A 15,138-nucleotide genomic window follows, 5' to 3' on the forward strand; every position below is an offset into this window, starting at 1 on the left:
GAGCGGCTCCGCTCGTCGGCCCGAGCACGTGCTGGTCTGGGCAGCAGAGTGGTTCCCAGTATGCGCTTTTCGGAGGGATCGGGAATAATCCCGTACTGTTGGATGTAAGGAATCCAATTTAGACGGTTCAAAATGATCTATATAGTCTCTAAGCAGGATGAGCTGTCGCTTGAAAGACGAGTGATTGTTGTGCTGTTGTAACTGCGCTGCGGTTCCGGTTGCCGCATACTGGCACACGGCTTAGTCTGGGTGCTGGAGGTGGCTGGTTGAAGCTGACGCTCGCTGGCCACGCAGGCTTTCCAGTGACCTGCGTATGTCTTCTGAGACAAAGATGGGCCTAATTAGCATGTGCCATGCCACCGGTAAGCTGTGGTGGGTACTTTGGGTAATGTCTTGGTTCGTCAAGCCTTCTCAGTAATGACAGGTTGGTCATCCAAAGAGATTTGGGTGTGCTGATAAATCACTTTCATCAGCAAATGCATGTCCTAACTCTAAAGATAAATTGCCTTCTTTTCCTTTGGGGAATTTGGCGAGTGTTGTATGGTGACCCTGACCATGCCCTTTTTGGGTTGTCGGCACAGATCTGCAGTGGTGGGTTCTGCAGGGACAGACCCCAGGGGTCTCGGCAGTCTCCATGGCTGTGCTGTCCTGCCAGGACCATGGCATGAGTGCTGACCTTAATTCAACTGATAAGAAAACTCATCAGCAAGTTACCCAGAGCACAACATGCAAATGAGGGTTATCCCCAGTGATGGCTGTTCATTAGGAGTGGCATAATAGCTCTGCAATCAATCATCCTCCATGCTGGAGCTTGCTTTGGGTAAAATGGTTGTGCCTCTCTTTAACCTTGACCTCAAGTGATGCTGCCTGTAGTTTTCTCTCCAGGAGATGAAGCCAGCAGTGAGGTTGCCCACTAGGCAGGTATTTCTTTGGGTTACTTTTCCCCAAGGAAGTGTTGATGCCTTCTGCTGCTGGGTCAGCAGTGGATTTCTCTGAATCAGACATCTTTTGTCTCTTGTTTCAGGCAGCAAGTGAAGTTGAGGGATGAGTTTGTTGCTGGCTTTGGGGATCTTCAGTTGGGACTCTGCCACGCTGTTACCTTACAAGCAGGAAGATGTCGTGTGAATTCTGGAGCTACAGAAGTAATTATTTCTTACTGTAGTTAAAAACATAGGGGGAAGTTACCTGAAATCTAGATCTCTAAAGGTGTTTTATAGCTTAGAAATTCTCTTACAGATAGAACAAGGAGGAATATGGTTGTTTGCATGCAGGATTAAGAGGTTGAAATTCTAACAAAAGGCATTTTGACAGTTATAAAACATCTTAAGACACTGTTCCCCAGAACAAAGCAGGCGCAATCCCAGAATGCCGAAGGAATCAAGAGGGGAGACGTTTGTAACGGTATCAGAGCATCTAGTTTTTAACTGGGGGGAGAACCAAGACTTCTGCTTTGAGGAATTAACAGAAGTGAGAGAAAAAAGTGAAGAACAGCGTGTTCAGATCGCCATCCCTGCTGGCACTTAGCTGTATCGGTCTGTTGGAATATATTCCAAAGGGAAAGGTGACCATGGCAGTGAACTTCACCTTTAGAAAGATACTTGGTCATCTGGGGCTTGAATATAACAACAGGGAGGGACCTGTGTTTTTGTGCCCAAAGAGAGGTTTTGTCTCTTGTTCCTGGCTATACCAAATCCATCCTGTGCTTAACAGTTAGAAATGAGGTTCTACCGCAGTTCATAGAAGCGCATCTCTTCAGACAAACTTAACAAATCCCTTGTGTTTGATCCTGGAAAAAATTACACCAGTCTTACCACAGGCAGGAAACTGTTTGCTGGCATAATGATGATAACTCTTTGCCGTTTACCCAGCTGATTTTTTTTGTGATGAGCAATGTTGTATCTGATGTGCCAGCTAATTAGTAGGATTTTTCCAGTCTGATTTGCTACCATCATTTCTGATTTTATTTATTCTTTTAAAGGTGCTATGACGTCTAGTGACCTTCTCCACCATCTTTGAGCCTTGTGTACGCACATACAGCCAATGGTAGACTCCATCCACTTCCAGAAGCTTGGGTGTTTTAAGAAGGCGAGTTGCTTTTTTTACTGTGATACTATGGTACTGGGGCTCCAGTAAGCTGCACTGCTAGCTGGGGAAGGCCTATACTGGCCGTGCTTGCTGCGATCTGGAGCTGTGCTGGCTTAACGTCAGCTGAAGGTGTGGCCTGTTAGTCAAGGATGTTTTTGGACTACTGACTGACTTTGTTGTCCTTTACTTGTCATACTGCTATTAGTATTGTAATTTTTGCTTAAAGCATCCCAGGAGAAGCTGGGGAGAGGTAAAGATAAAAACTTGTGCTGTTTTTGCAGGATTTTTTTTTTCCTAAGGATGTACCTGCCTTAATACGGCTTGTCAAAAATACTAATTTTAAAGGAATTCTATTTAAGTCTATTCTAGAAGTAATCTTGCTGGCATAATGATGAAATCTTTGCCGTTTACCCATCTGACTGTTTTTTGATGTGTATCTTTGAATCTGAAATGCCAGTAGAGTTCTTAACTTTGTCTAAGATTGATTAAGCATTCAGAAAACTAACTTATTCTGAAATTTTGTTTTGTTTTCAGCTTGAAAACAGCAGCCTGAAACATGGAGTTCTAATGCACTCGGAAATACTTTCATGGCCTTTCCTGCTCCTCAGAAATACTGCTTGATTTGATAGTAAGGCAGAGGAGTAGCTGTTTAATGAAAATGCGTGAATAATCCTCAGATGATGCTCAGGTGAGAGTGTCACTTTAGAAAGGGAAGTGGACTTGTGGACAGTTAGTATGAATATTTAAGTGTACTAAATAAATTGATCAAAATTGAATAAGGGTTAGAACATGTAGGGAAAACTTACATGTTATCCTGTCTAAATCGGAGTGTTTACAGTGTAAATGGTGGCAGCTTTTCTGCTTATCTTCAGAGCAATGTGTATATGAATAAAATCATGGATTTCTGTTTTCAGGGACTGTAGTTTTTTTTTGTTGAGGGTATGTGAACAGTAGCACCATGATGCTACTGGATGACATCCTGGGTAGGAGTCACACCAAGCTGTTGGTATTCAGCTTATCCAGATTTGACCAGAAGTCTGTACAATTTTTCTGCTCCCTTTTTTTTTTTAACACAGATCTCTTGGATGTAGAACTTGCTCAGTATTACTGCCATCCTTACCAGGAACATAAAATACAGGAAAGCCCATAGTTGGAGAAGCATAGTGTGTCTCAGACACCTCATCTTCTATCTACCATTCTTTACACTTGTTTTTGCAGTGATGTGGAGTTGAACTCACTGAGCTGCCTACCTACCAAGGTGTTATACAGTTTTTTCACTTTTCCTGCAGGGTTTACTGAGCTGCCTACCTACCAAGGTGTCTAATAACAGTTTTTTCACTTTTCCTGCAGGGTTCTATTGTTCTCTGCACTCTATATAAAAGTAATGTGGAAATACTGGTGGGTTGGTTGGGGTTTTTTTGGTTGTGGGTTTTTTTTTTTTCAGATTGCAGGAGCACACTGGCATCCTGGTCTGATATTACATTGCTGTGATGTAAAACAAAGACATAAAACATCAAACAGTATGGTGATACTTTACTTTTATACATTATAAAATTTATGGAACATGAGTAATAATTAAGGAAAGTTGGCTTACACTAGAAAGACATTTTAATGTACTTAAAACTATAACCCTTAGTGGGTGACACATCTGAAAAGAAGCAACAAGAAAAACAGCAGAGTTTATGTAGTTGAAATGAAACATTAGATTCTAAACTCCTGGTTTAACTGTTAGTTGTAGTCTTATTAAAAACCCTGCTTTACTCCTGTCACTTAACTGTGGATGAACAGTGGTAGTCAGGAAGAGAAGTTCAGGCTGTGGCTTTATTCTGAAGCTGTGGCCTCCCAGGATGAAGACATCACTCCTGCCTTTAAAAAACACTGTCACAAAACTTGTAATTCAGTCTTGTCAGCCATGCTCTATTCCTTAGCAAAATGGCACTGAACTGTCTTACAAAAATACTAAAAGCCTTATTAGTTGCCTATTTCTAACTGCAGTCTCTCAAAAAGCTAAAGTCGGAGCCTCAGGCTTTACTTACAGAGTGGAGTTTTCACTCTTCATTAATGTTAATGTGAGTTCCTGGGCCATATGCTCCAATAAACTTCAGCAGTTGATGGTGACACTGCATGAGGTAACTATCTCTCTGTTGCAGGGAGTTTTCATCACGGAGGTCAAATGGAAATAGAGGATTTGGTCCTATGCATAATGCAGATGTGCCTAAGCAAAGAAAAAAAAATCAAGACTTGTCAAGTCTTTTAGCTTAACTTTTGCCAGGACTTTGAAGGAAAAAAAGCTGTGACACAAATTACTCAGTAATGTAATCTTGTATGTTATTGTTTTTAAGTGTTAGATCATAATTCTAGTCTTGGTACTAAATTTGTGTGTGAACAAATGTGACTGTGATGCTAGATTAAAAAAAACAAAACAAACAAAAACAACCAACCACACCCAACCCTTGTCTTCTGTTTCCCCAGGAAGGGAAGTCTGTCTTTTGTTTAACCTGGACCAGGTTAATGCGATGCTTCGAATAAGCCAGCATAAAGGATTGAGGCTGGGGGCTTGCCTGTGGCCTCACGACATACAGCACTGAGACTCTTTGCAGGGAAAATCAAATGAAAGACTTTTCTTATATCAGCATTCAACAGTGGAATTCACAACTTTGATTTGAAAAGAACTACTACTGCAGTCAATTGATACAAACTCTTTCCAAACTGACAAAATATGAAAACGATGTACCAAAGACCAAGTTACATTAATTACCGTGTTTTAGGGTAAGAGATGATTCAAGTAACAAGATGGCAATCAATGCATCTTCCTCAAGTACTTTCTTTCTTAAACTTAGTTTAGTATGAGCCTTAGACAGTGAAATCCTAAGAGATGAATGTAAGCATGTCAGAAATAAAAAATACTGCAGACATGAATACAATACGTATTGCCCTGTTTCAAGAAATTCTGTAAATTGGAAATTAAGTTTGGAGTGGGTTTTTTCTATACTTCAGCTGTGTAAACTTCCCACAAATACTGCATAGTTAGTCTTGTCACTGACAAAGTATATGCTATTATGCATAAGTCTTGTGCTATGAAAGCAGTGGAACTTGGCATATTATCTATTATTAATACCTTTGTTGCTTGCATAATACAAAGCTGTGATAATTTAAATCCCAGTTTTGTTTTTCTAGATAGCTTTAATAGTGGTAATTGTTTCTTAAATCACTGGGTTTTGCCTGGCAAAGTTCTTTGCACTTTTTCCCAATGTCAATGTATAAAATAAATGGTATTAATAAATGGTAAATAAGATTCTTTATGCTTGAACTTTTCCAAAGTTAAGTCTTATCTAGATTTTTACTTAACAAGCTCTCGAGCAGGTCAGCACAATTTCTGTTTAAAATGTAGGTCTGTTTCCTTTACTTTGAAAAGTAGGACATACAGAATTTTTAATGCAGATGCTGATAATGTTGATCCATGAATAGAATCTCTTCTCACTCTGCGACTTGCAACGTAGTAGCCCTGAATGAGGTTTTCTGCTTCTGGACTCAGTTCAACATGAAGATTCTTAGCAAACAGAATAAACTAGAGAGAGGGTACACATTTTAAATATTTAACTGGAAAATAAAGAATTGACATTTTCCACACCTTCTAACATACCAGTGGCATAGTGACATAGTTTGGGCAACGTACTATACCACTAGTTTTCATAAAGACAGCTGTCACATTCAGCTATGGATAAGGTCAGATCACAGCTATTAAACAATAATGTTAATTATGCTAGAGATACTGACTATTTAGAATGGAATATTAATTTTACTACTGATTGTAAACTATTGTGGTCAAAAGTAGGTATTGGAGATCTGTTCAAATATGAATGTTAACCTAGTATTTTTTTCAGAAACAAGATCAAACAATTTATTATGCTGGCCCTTTTGAAGAACTGAAGTTAATTTTATCCACAATCCTTTTGGTGGTAGTGAGGACACGGTGGGGGGAAAGGGTAGGAAGTGAGTATTGACAGGTTGAAAAATTAGCAATCAGAATGTGCTGAGAGAACCTTCTGATTCCAGAAATAGTATGATATTCCCAAGTATAATGCATTTCTAAATTATTGGGTGGTATCGGTTACCTCTTCATAATCCTGCATTCTGAACTGCTGTGAGACTTTGTACAGCATGGCTTCAGGATTAATGGCTTTTTTCAAGATATGATGTATAACAGGAGAAGGCAGTTGACAAGCAGGAAATTCATTGTATATCAGAAGCCCAAAAACATCTAGAAGGTTAGGTGGAATCAAACTCACGTCCTAAAGAGAAGACCCAGGGAAAGAAAACAATTACTTTATTTTGGCCTTTTGACTTGTAGAACATTACAGTTTTTTCAATCTGAAATGCTCAATATCAATATATACTGAGTCCTGCAATATTATCTAATGAATTACCTGTAATACACGCAGTAAAATTTTGTTTCAATAGTAGCTGTCAAAAGTTATTCTAAATAAAATAAACGATACGTACTTTGGGGAAAGCTAGCTCATTTTAGAAGGTACTTGATTTAAAGTCACTTAAGTTGTGACTTTTTCGGAAATACTAACAAATTTGCTTGGTTTTGTCAGTTTAGAAGTTAAAATAACCATAAACACAAATGATTGCTATGGTACAGTTACTGTCAACGAGGCATGTGCTTTACCATCTGTCCAATTAGAAAATTATCCTTTTGTATATGTTTCTTTGAGGAAGAACCCATATCTACAAAAGACCAAAAATTGGTCTGAATTGAAATAGTAACTTGTTGGTCAGCCTCTTCTCCGTACTTCTTCCCAGGAATGAACACAGTTGTTGTTCTGCTGTCTAGCACTAGGACAGGACAAAATACATCAGTTACGCAATCAATCTAGTTTAACTATAAATTCCACCACCACCACCACCTCCCGGCCCCCCCCCCCCCCCCAGCAAGCGTGAATACTAGCACTTCCAGTTCCGTGTTTATCTTTAGAAACAGAAGGAAAAATTTCACTAGAAGGTGGGTGTCGTATACCATGAGGCAGAAGGCATATGCTGTAATTCAGAAGCCTAAAGGATTAAATAATTCTGTCAGTCATAAATTGTTAAATTATTGTTCAGTTTTTCAAAACTTTAATATTAAACTTGATACTATACTTACTACTTTATACTGGTATTTATATATATTCAGACTCACTTAGAAACAACACCGCCCCCCCAACATAAAATCAGTGTCAAAGCTAAATATTTAAAGTAACTTTGAATACAAAGGTAGAAGTCCAAGCTGTCTTCGCCAACAGGACTATATTTCTTATGGATTTAACATGAGGCAGACGATGGTTTGCAATAGAAGTAACTCCTAGGAAGTCAAAGGACTCTTGTAATTTAACCCCATATTGTTAACATCTACTCCTATTCTAGAAAAACTTTTCCAGTGATTTAAAAGGGTGGAGGATTAGCAATCCTGGCCATCTGGGAAAAATGAAAAGGTTGGGAACTTGCAAGCTCTGCCCGCCTGGGTTAATCCACTCCCACCCCTCCCCGATTCTTTTTGAGAAAGCAGGTATAGAATTTCTTTTTCATCCCCTGTACTATGTTCCTTGGCACAAAAAGGTTGCAAATTGTCTGTCTGGTTCCACCGTCAAAGGCTGCTAATGATTTTAAGATGTCAGGGCACGATTTATCCTACTATTAATAATGGAGAACATTATTAATTAAAATTAATAAGTATTAATAAATAGGCTATCATACCAATAGAAATACAATGTAGGAAATGCCTACTTTGACAGACTACTGACAATAAAATACTATGTGCATATGCAGACAGTACACATGACAGTACTAACCAAGATTTACAGTGTGCAACTGTTTTAATATTAACCAGATGTTTTGATTCTCAAAACACTCTGGGTTCCTATGATTTCTTGTATGAAATCTTACTCTTAACTTGGGGAAAAAAATTATGCAGCCCACATTTTTTTTAAATTTGAACTCATTTCCACAGCTAAATTTTTAAATGGGTAAAGCATTTTTTCCCACAAGAAAAAAATACTAATGAATTTGTTGAAGAACTCTCAAATGAAAATAAAATTCATGCCACTTTCAAAGATCTTTTTCAAAAATAAAAAGCTCTGTTTTGAGTTGGGGAAGGAGAAAGTGATTTTGTTTAAGTTAATGTAAATTTAAAGTTGAGCATATTGTATTTTTCTGGAGTGTATGTGAAAATGTGTGAACAAATCATAGTTGTGTGAAGGGGTAAATACAGAAAAACATTCTGTTAAGGGCAATAACAGCCAGATTTATGACCTACGTGTAAAGATGTACATGACTTTTGATACCTTATCAGTATAGCTTTTATGAAAAAGAGTGATAAAGATGTAAATATCTATTTACACACTGCTTATTAACTGAAAATGCTGATAGCTGGGAAGTGGTGATCAAAAGGCTTAAAGTGACACTAGATTTGAAAAGTAGAGCCCTTTGCTTTTATCATCACCAGCTTCTGGCATAGCCTTCAGTTTTGGCTTTAGAAGAATGTTTTGTCTGAGCTCTGCTAAATGGTGCTAGTGTTAAAATCTTATTGAGATCATTATGAGAGTGCTAAGAGGTTTTATTATAAGTGAAGTTCTGATATAGATTTATCATTTGAGAGAAATAAAAGTGTCCCGGGAATAAAAACTGGGTATTTTTACCAAGTTGGACCCTGGATATTCTTTTATTGTATAGTCTCTTTTGCCTTTTATGCAAGACCGATCCTATTATAATCTTTAAAAATGCCCATGTTTTTAATTCTAATTTATGTGAAAAATAAGGAATCTCTTTACCTGTCAATTACTAGCGTGTCACTTGTCACAATCAACAGATCCAGATAATCTGCATTTTCTTTTTCACCTGTCTGTACAAGACTCAGCAATATTGCAAGCTTAAGAGTATTGTAAGTGCCCGGTGGAACAACTTGAGAAGCAAAGATATTGGCAAGGACAGCAGTAAACCTCCAGCATGAACTTGAAGTCAGTGAGAGCAGATACTTAAAATTGTCACCGACAAAAGGAGGACCTAATTAAAACAAAGTACAGGTTAAAAAACACTTCGTAAGAGAGCTATGCAGACATAGTAGAACAAATCACCATTCTAGTCGTAATACAAAGCTTACAAAGAACAAATATGTTTAAGCACAAATTCAGAATGTAAACATCTGACACTATTAATTTTACTACTAAAAAGGTAGCAGACCTGATCTGCTAAAGATGGTAGAATAAGAAAGGAATAACAAACCGAAATAATCAGGTTCATTTAACATATGATTTCAAAGTACCTTCCGATGGATAGGAGAAGTTGGAAAGAGAAGATTGAGAGCTGCAGTAAATAATTATGTAGCTTCCCAACGGATGGAAACTGGGCAAAAGAATATATTCTCAAATAACAGTAAGTGTACATTTCAGACTGTAAGAGGAAAGTCCCAGAGTAGTTTCATAATCTGGACCTCTAAATAATAGAAAACTGTACCAATTCTCAAGATTTTGTTCTAGAAGGATTTCCAACTATTTTTAGTCAATTTTAAGTGGAACTTTCTTACCATTTGGTTTACAGAGCTGTACACTACTGACTTCTATACACGCTGTAGCTTGTAAGCCATTTTGTACACAAGCTGGAATTCCTATAATCCTGTAGTGGTTTCCTATTTTCATTTTATTGGCCAGTTCATCTAGAAATTAAAAAAAAAAAAAAAGGTGGGGCGGGGTGGGGGGAGACAGGAACCTACAGATGTGTTAGGGCATAAAAACAGTTTTAAAGACATGGTCAGAAAACTTTCATTCACATTGTAAACGGTTGGATTTTCTTATTTAATTGCAGAAAACAACAGTTGGATACCAGGTTCGCCATAATAGACTAGAATAAAAATGAAGCATACAATTCTAATTAATTAATGCAAAAAAGTAATAAAGGCACACTGGGCGAGGAAAAGTAGATTCCTGATAAAGAAAATGGATGGCGTATTTCGTTCTGCATTGAAAAGAAAATGGGCAGTTGTTTGCAAGTATGCATTCCTACCCTGAAACTTGTGGTGACACCATTATCAGGTACTGTCCTATAAAACACCAGAGACAGTAAACACAGTAAAAAGGAAATCCAAACTAAACAGATGTCAAAGAAACACATAAATAGCTTTGGGAACCTTTCTATTTCTCTTTTTGTTTTGTTTTTCTCTTTGTTCTTTTTAAAGAATCACATTCATTTTTTGGAAATGAGAGTTAGGTCCAACCAAATATGAATCTCAGCTGTGAGACCCTTTCTAGCCTCATTGATCACTGAAGCCAGTGGAAATTTAGTGCAGGCATAACCCATAAATTCTGTTTTATAACAATACACATATAGCTCTAGTTTTTAAGTGTTTCTCATTATCTTGGAGCTATTTAGTTTTCAAGAAATGAACCATACAATTCCATAGACTTTTGGAATGGCAGGGTTTTCGATGTGTTAGTTTGGTTTTGGTTTGTTTGGTTTGGGTTTGGTGTTTGTTTTTTTTTTTTTTTTAAGAGAATTAATGGAAGCATGTTGGTAAGTTGTGATTTTAGTTGGATAGTCACATTATAAATCATTTAATGTTTGCAGTGAAAGGCAGTGGTAGTAGAAGCCAAACATCCTGACGGAATGCGGAAAACAGCCAGATTGAGGAAGGATGTTAAAAAGGCATGAAGTTAGTACAAAACAGCATGACTAAAGGAAGCAGAAAGGAGGAAAAAACAAGCTACAGTTAGAATGTGATACTGCAGAGCTGGCCAGGAGATTTTATTTAAATGAAGGTATAAAAGTGAACACAGCAGTTTTGCCATGTGCACTCTTCAATCACCCGTGCATACTGTTTAGTCATCTAGCTAATTTTACATATTTTCCCCCCTAATTTTATTAAAGAACTGCAATATAAATTATGACTTTCACAATTTTATCCAGAGAAATGGACCTGTAAGGAAAATGCAAGGGATTATTACAGTTCAATTCTGAAACATTTTTGGCAAATCTCCACAATTCAGCTTACCTCTTAAGAAAACTGTAAATGTCTGAATCCTAAAGTGTGATTTATCACTGGAATATCCTTTCAAAGCATTGAGAACTTTTGCATCAATCATTTCAACTATTTGTTTGTCTTTCAAAATAAAGGCAAAGAAAAGGTTAGTTCTCTTGAAAACAGTACTTATTTTTAAAATGACTGGTGTATTTTGGAGCTTTTTCCACTTAACCATTTTGTTTACTTATTAGGTAACAGAAGTAGGAAAGTAATAGATCTAAAAATAAAACTACGTAGATCCTACCACCAAGTACTCTAAATTTCATGTCTTCCTGCAGTGGCGAAGAACACAAACTACACACAAAATCATTCCTCACTGTGGCTGATTCTGTAGCTCCAGGCATATGCACTCTTATGTACCTAAACCCTAAGGAAAAAAAATAATACTATTTAACAAACATTTAAAATTAGTACACGGCTTCCATTTTAAATTTCCCATTAAGAATAAAAATGATTAAAATACTGGACAGTGAAACTCCAGATTTATCATGTGTTTCTTGAGATGAGCATACGTTCATATACTATGCTTCCAGTAAAATGATCTGTATAATTTATTATAGGGCGACCACAAGATGGCAGAATTTCCTATTGGACATTCCCAAGCAGGACAGCCTGCCTTTCTGAGCAGCAGCAGGAGCGAGTAACCACCGCTTCTGCCTTGCTTGGAAATGACACAGGATATGGATATTCATTATTAGAGGTACGTGCCCTCATAAAGACATAATTATGATTTATTCTTCAGTCTTCTAACTTTGGGATTCAGCTTTTCTGCTTAAATTTTATGGTCTCTGTTACAGGAAGAAGCAAAAAAACTAGCCTTAAAAGTACTTCAGGCATAATGCTGCAATGATACAGGCAGTTCAGTCACATCACTCAAAGAAGTAGTTCCACAGAAATCAGGCAGTCATTAAAGCAACCCTGTTCTATGCTAGAAGCTTTTGCCTGACACTTGACCATACTGTTCTGCAGTGTTTCAATATAAACAGAAACACAGTTACCAAGGGGGGAAAAAAAGTATCCTACTAGTATAGCTGTTTTCCTTTTAGATAATTTGATAAATTATATTAGTGACATATCTTTTCTCATATAAACTATCTTCGGCATTAGGTAAATGGATTGCTGGCATAGCTATGCTCCCAAAACATTTAAAAATACTGAGCAACCACTGGCAACGTCCACTGCTTTCAATTAATAAAAATCATGCTGTGCTCATTACAAAAATGTCTGCATAAGACGACTGCATAGGAAAATGCCTTTTTCATGCTAGGTTTTTAATCTCTGTTAAGTTACCAAAATTATTTAAAAGCTTTTGAAATAGTAATGATTTCTCTTTTTTTTTTTTTTACTACCTTCAGAAAATGGACAGGTTTCCTCAGTGCAAAGGAATCTTGCTCCTTGTGTATATTTTGTTACAGTTCCCATTGCAATTGCTATTCCTTCAGACATATAAAATCTTTGAGATGTGTAATTAAAGGGAAACGCAGAAAGACTGAGAACATAACTTGGCAAAGGTGGCAAATGTGTTGGTTTCAGCAGAATACTAATCTAACAAGAGACACAATTACATTAATACTGTAAAAATATTTTGTTTATTTAAAACCGCTTTACTTATACACAATGTGACATATAGCTATTAGAAAAAATTCAGATGCACATGAAGTAAAAATAATTCAGTTTCATATTAACTGTCTCAAAATTCTTGCAACATGGTTGGGTGAGACAGCAATTTTTAATTATAAATACTACAACCAAAGGGAAAATGAAAACTGAAGAGCTAATACAAAAATAATATTAATACATCACTGTACTTAAAATATTTAAGATCTAAATGGAGGAGAACAATGCAGACTCACCTGGGCCTCTGTCTGCAATTGTTCAATTAGTGACAATGTCTTAATAGCTATGAAACATACCTGTCATTGAAAAATAACTTCATTTTAGAAAGGAAAATTTAGTTAAAATATAGATGATGTACTATATTCTTCTCTATAAATATATACTTACTGACTGAAAAATCTGTGCAGCTTGTATGGGATTATGAAGAATGTAGTTTCCAAGAGTTGCATCTAATTCAGCAATATCAGAAGGATTTATTGAAATGATGAAACGATAAACAGCATAACTTTGTTTTGAATCTGTAGGAGCAAAAAGTATCTTAAATAAAAATAACAGATTTGTGTAACATTATGTATCAATTTAACAGAGTATCTATTGAGTGAGTAATACCGTTGTATTTTTTGCAATCATGCACGAATTTCTGAAGGCCACCACTTCTGTCAAGGTAAACAAGGGCAATTTCCCTCATTTTCTGTATTTCACGATGCATCTTCCAAAAAAGATCTTTGCACTCTTTATCAAAATGTTGGAATAAACTGTGAAGAAATGACGTTAGAAGCAGCCATGCTACGATAATAGTAAAGGTATGTATTAACAAAGCCATACAACATTAAAATTAAGTCTCATTTTCCAACTATGCAATTCTTTAAGGATTTTTAAAATACCACCATTCAGTTGAAAGCTCTTTCCAGTGGCTGAAGCATACTACTTTCCCAAAGTAAATTCCTGAAGAATGCTCTAGTGTTTACTCAGTGAATTATTTCACTGCCCAATTGCCTAACCCATGAAACTAAAGCTTGCATTTAATTTAACCTCCCCTATGTGTTTTATATCAGCCTATCAAAAGTAAGACTTCAAGATATCCCTCATCTGAGAAATCTGTTACAGCTGTTAAAAGTGTGAAACTGGGCAACATCTCTAAATCTGACTTTCCTACTCTGTTGTTACCTCCTGTAGCACCCAGTTAAAGTGTTGATCTTGCAAACACTTATTTCCATTCATGTACACGGAAGATCAAGTCTGATTCCCATAGATAAAACTTTCACAACTACAGTTTTGGTTTGGAGGCTGACCATGCTCTTCAGTGCCATCTTCATTGTGTGTTAGCCACACCTCTGTGGGGTTTTTGTTTGTTTTGGTTTGTTTTTGTTGGTTTTTTTGTAAGTAAAGTTTCATACCATGAAGCATTTTGCTGAATTTAGAGGGAGAATTACTAAGGCCAAAATAGGGTATTTTGTATGTACATATCTGTTTTACTGTCTTACAGATTTTCTTCCACAAAGTGTCCTTTGTCTTCTCTGTAGATGACCAGTATGAAACACCACTTAAATCTTCAAAAATAGATTTAGCTACCTGGTAAAGGACAAGACACAGAATTACTGGGCTGATGAGTAAGCAATGCTCACAGCTCATGAAAGATCGCCTGTAGGAGTTCACAGAACTGACTTCGGGACAACAAAAAGTTGATCTGTTGATAAACACCTGAGAGAGGAGTAACTGGATACCAGTGCACCACAGTACACACAGTGCGACTGTTTGTGGCTGGTGGAGGTGTGTAGTGACCGGAAGTATCGAATTTTAAGCACAAGTTGAAAGAGAATTTATAGTAGGTTGTGGGTTTTGTTTTTGGTGTTTGGGTTTTTTTTTCATTTTCTTTAGGATTACTCCTATACAATTACTACTCCATCCCTTGAAATCTTCAGCAAGAAGGGATTAAAAGCAACACACACATACAGATCCACTGTATCCCCCAGCACCCTGTGTTCGCCAGGTTAGAAGGAAAGGACACCAAACATGACCAGGAGGAACTAAGCTATAGCCTAGGTCATTGCACACCAAACACTGTCATTGCCTAACCTTCAGAAAATAACATCTGACCAGTCCCGCTACTAAGATGACCACGTTCCCCAGTGCCCCCACAGCGGGGTAACCCTGCCCATCTGTGCTCCAGCACGTGACATGGCACGGTGCCCAAAGCCAGGCTTCAGGCTCCTGCCATCAGCACCCCACTCCTCACAAACCCCACTGGTGCTCTCCCCAAAGTACTCCCCAGGCTTCCTACATCCCCTCCTCTTCGGCACTGCTGTGAGACAGCAACGGGCAGCGAGGGCCGCTGGGCTGCCCACACCACAGCCACCGTGCCTTCTCCCTGTGAGGGAGCT

At 37.4% G+C, this 15,138-nt stretch overlaps 1 protein-coding gene across 1 annotated transcript; it reads right to left on the reverse strand.

The window, feature by feature from the left end:
- Window positions 1–4,133: 4,133 nt before the first annotated feature.
- MCMDC2 (minichromosome maintenance domain containing 2) lies at window positions 4,134–13,466 on the reverse strand. The gene is made up of 14 exons (XM_009885569.1): window positions 13,367–13,466; window positions 13,145–13,275; window positions 12,994–13,053; window positions 12,490–12,685; window positions 11,385–11,507; window positions 11,111–11,218; window positions 9,650–9,778; window positions 8,898–9,129; window positions 6,996–7,143; window positions 6,761–6,964; window positions 6,201–6,377; window positions 5,511–5,653; window positions 4,844–4,953; window positions 4,134–4,300 (listed from the first exon to the last, which is right to left on the reverse strand). Exons 1-14 carry the CDS (start codon window positions 13,464–13,466, stop codon window positions 4,134–4,136), a joined length of 2,028 nt encoding a protein of 675 aa, XP_009883871.1.
- Window positions 13,467–15,138: the final 1,672 nt, after the last annotated feature.

The sequence above is a fragment of the Charadrius vociferus genome, unplaced genomic scaffold (genome assembly GCF_000708025.1).
Source record: "Charadrius vociferus isolate BGI_N301 unplaced genomic scaffold, ASM70802v2 scaffold835, whole genome shotgun sequence".
NCBI lineage: Eukaryota > Metazoa > Chordata > Aves > Charadriiformes > Charadriidae > Charadrius > Charadrius vociferus.

Coding starts and splice junctions, on each gene's coding strand:
- MCMDC2 (XM_009885569.1), bottom strand. CDS start 13,466: ATGCATCGTGAAATACAGAAAATGAGGGAAATTGCCCTTGTTTACCTT. Junction 7,144..8,897: donor GACACGCTAGTAATTGACAG/GTAAAGAGATTC, acceptor TTAATCCTTTAG/GCTTCTGAATTACAGCATAT. Junction 5,654..6,200: donor GAATGCAGGATTATGAAGAG/GTAACCGATACC, acceptor CCCTCTCTCTAG/TTTATTCTGTTTGCTAAGAA.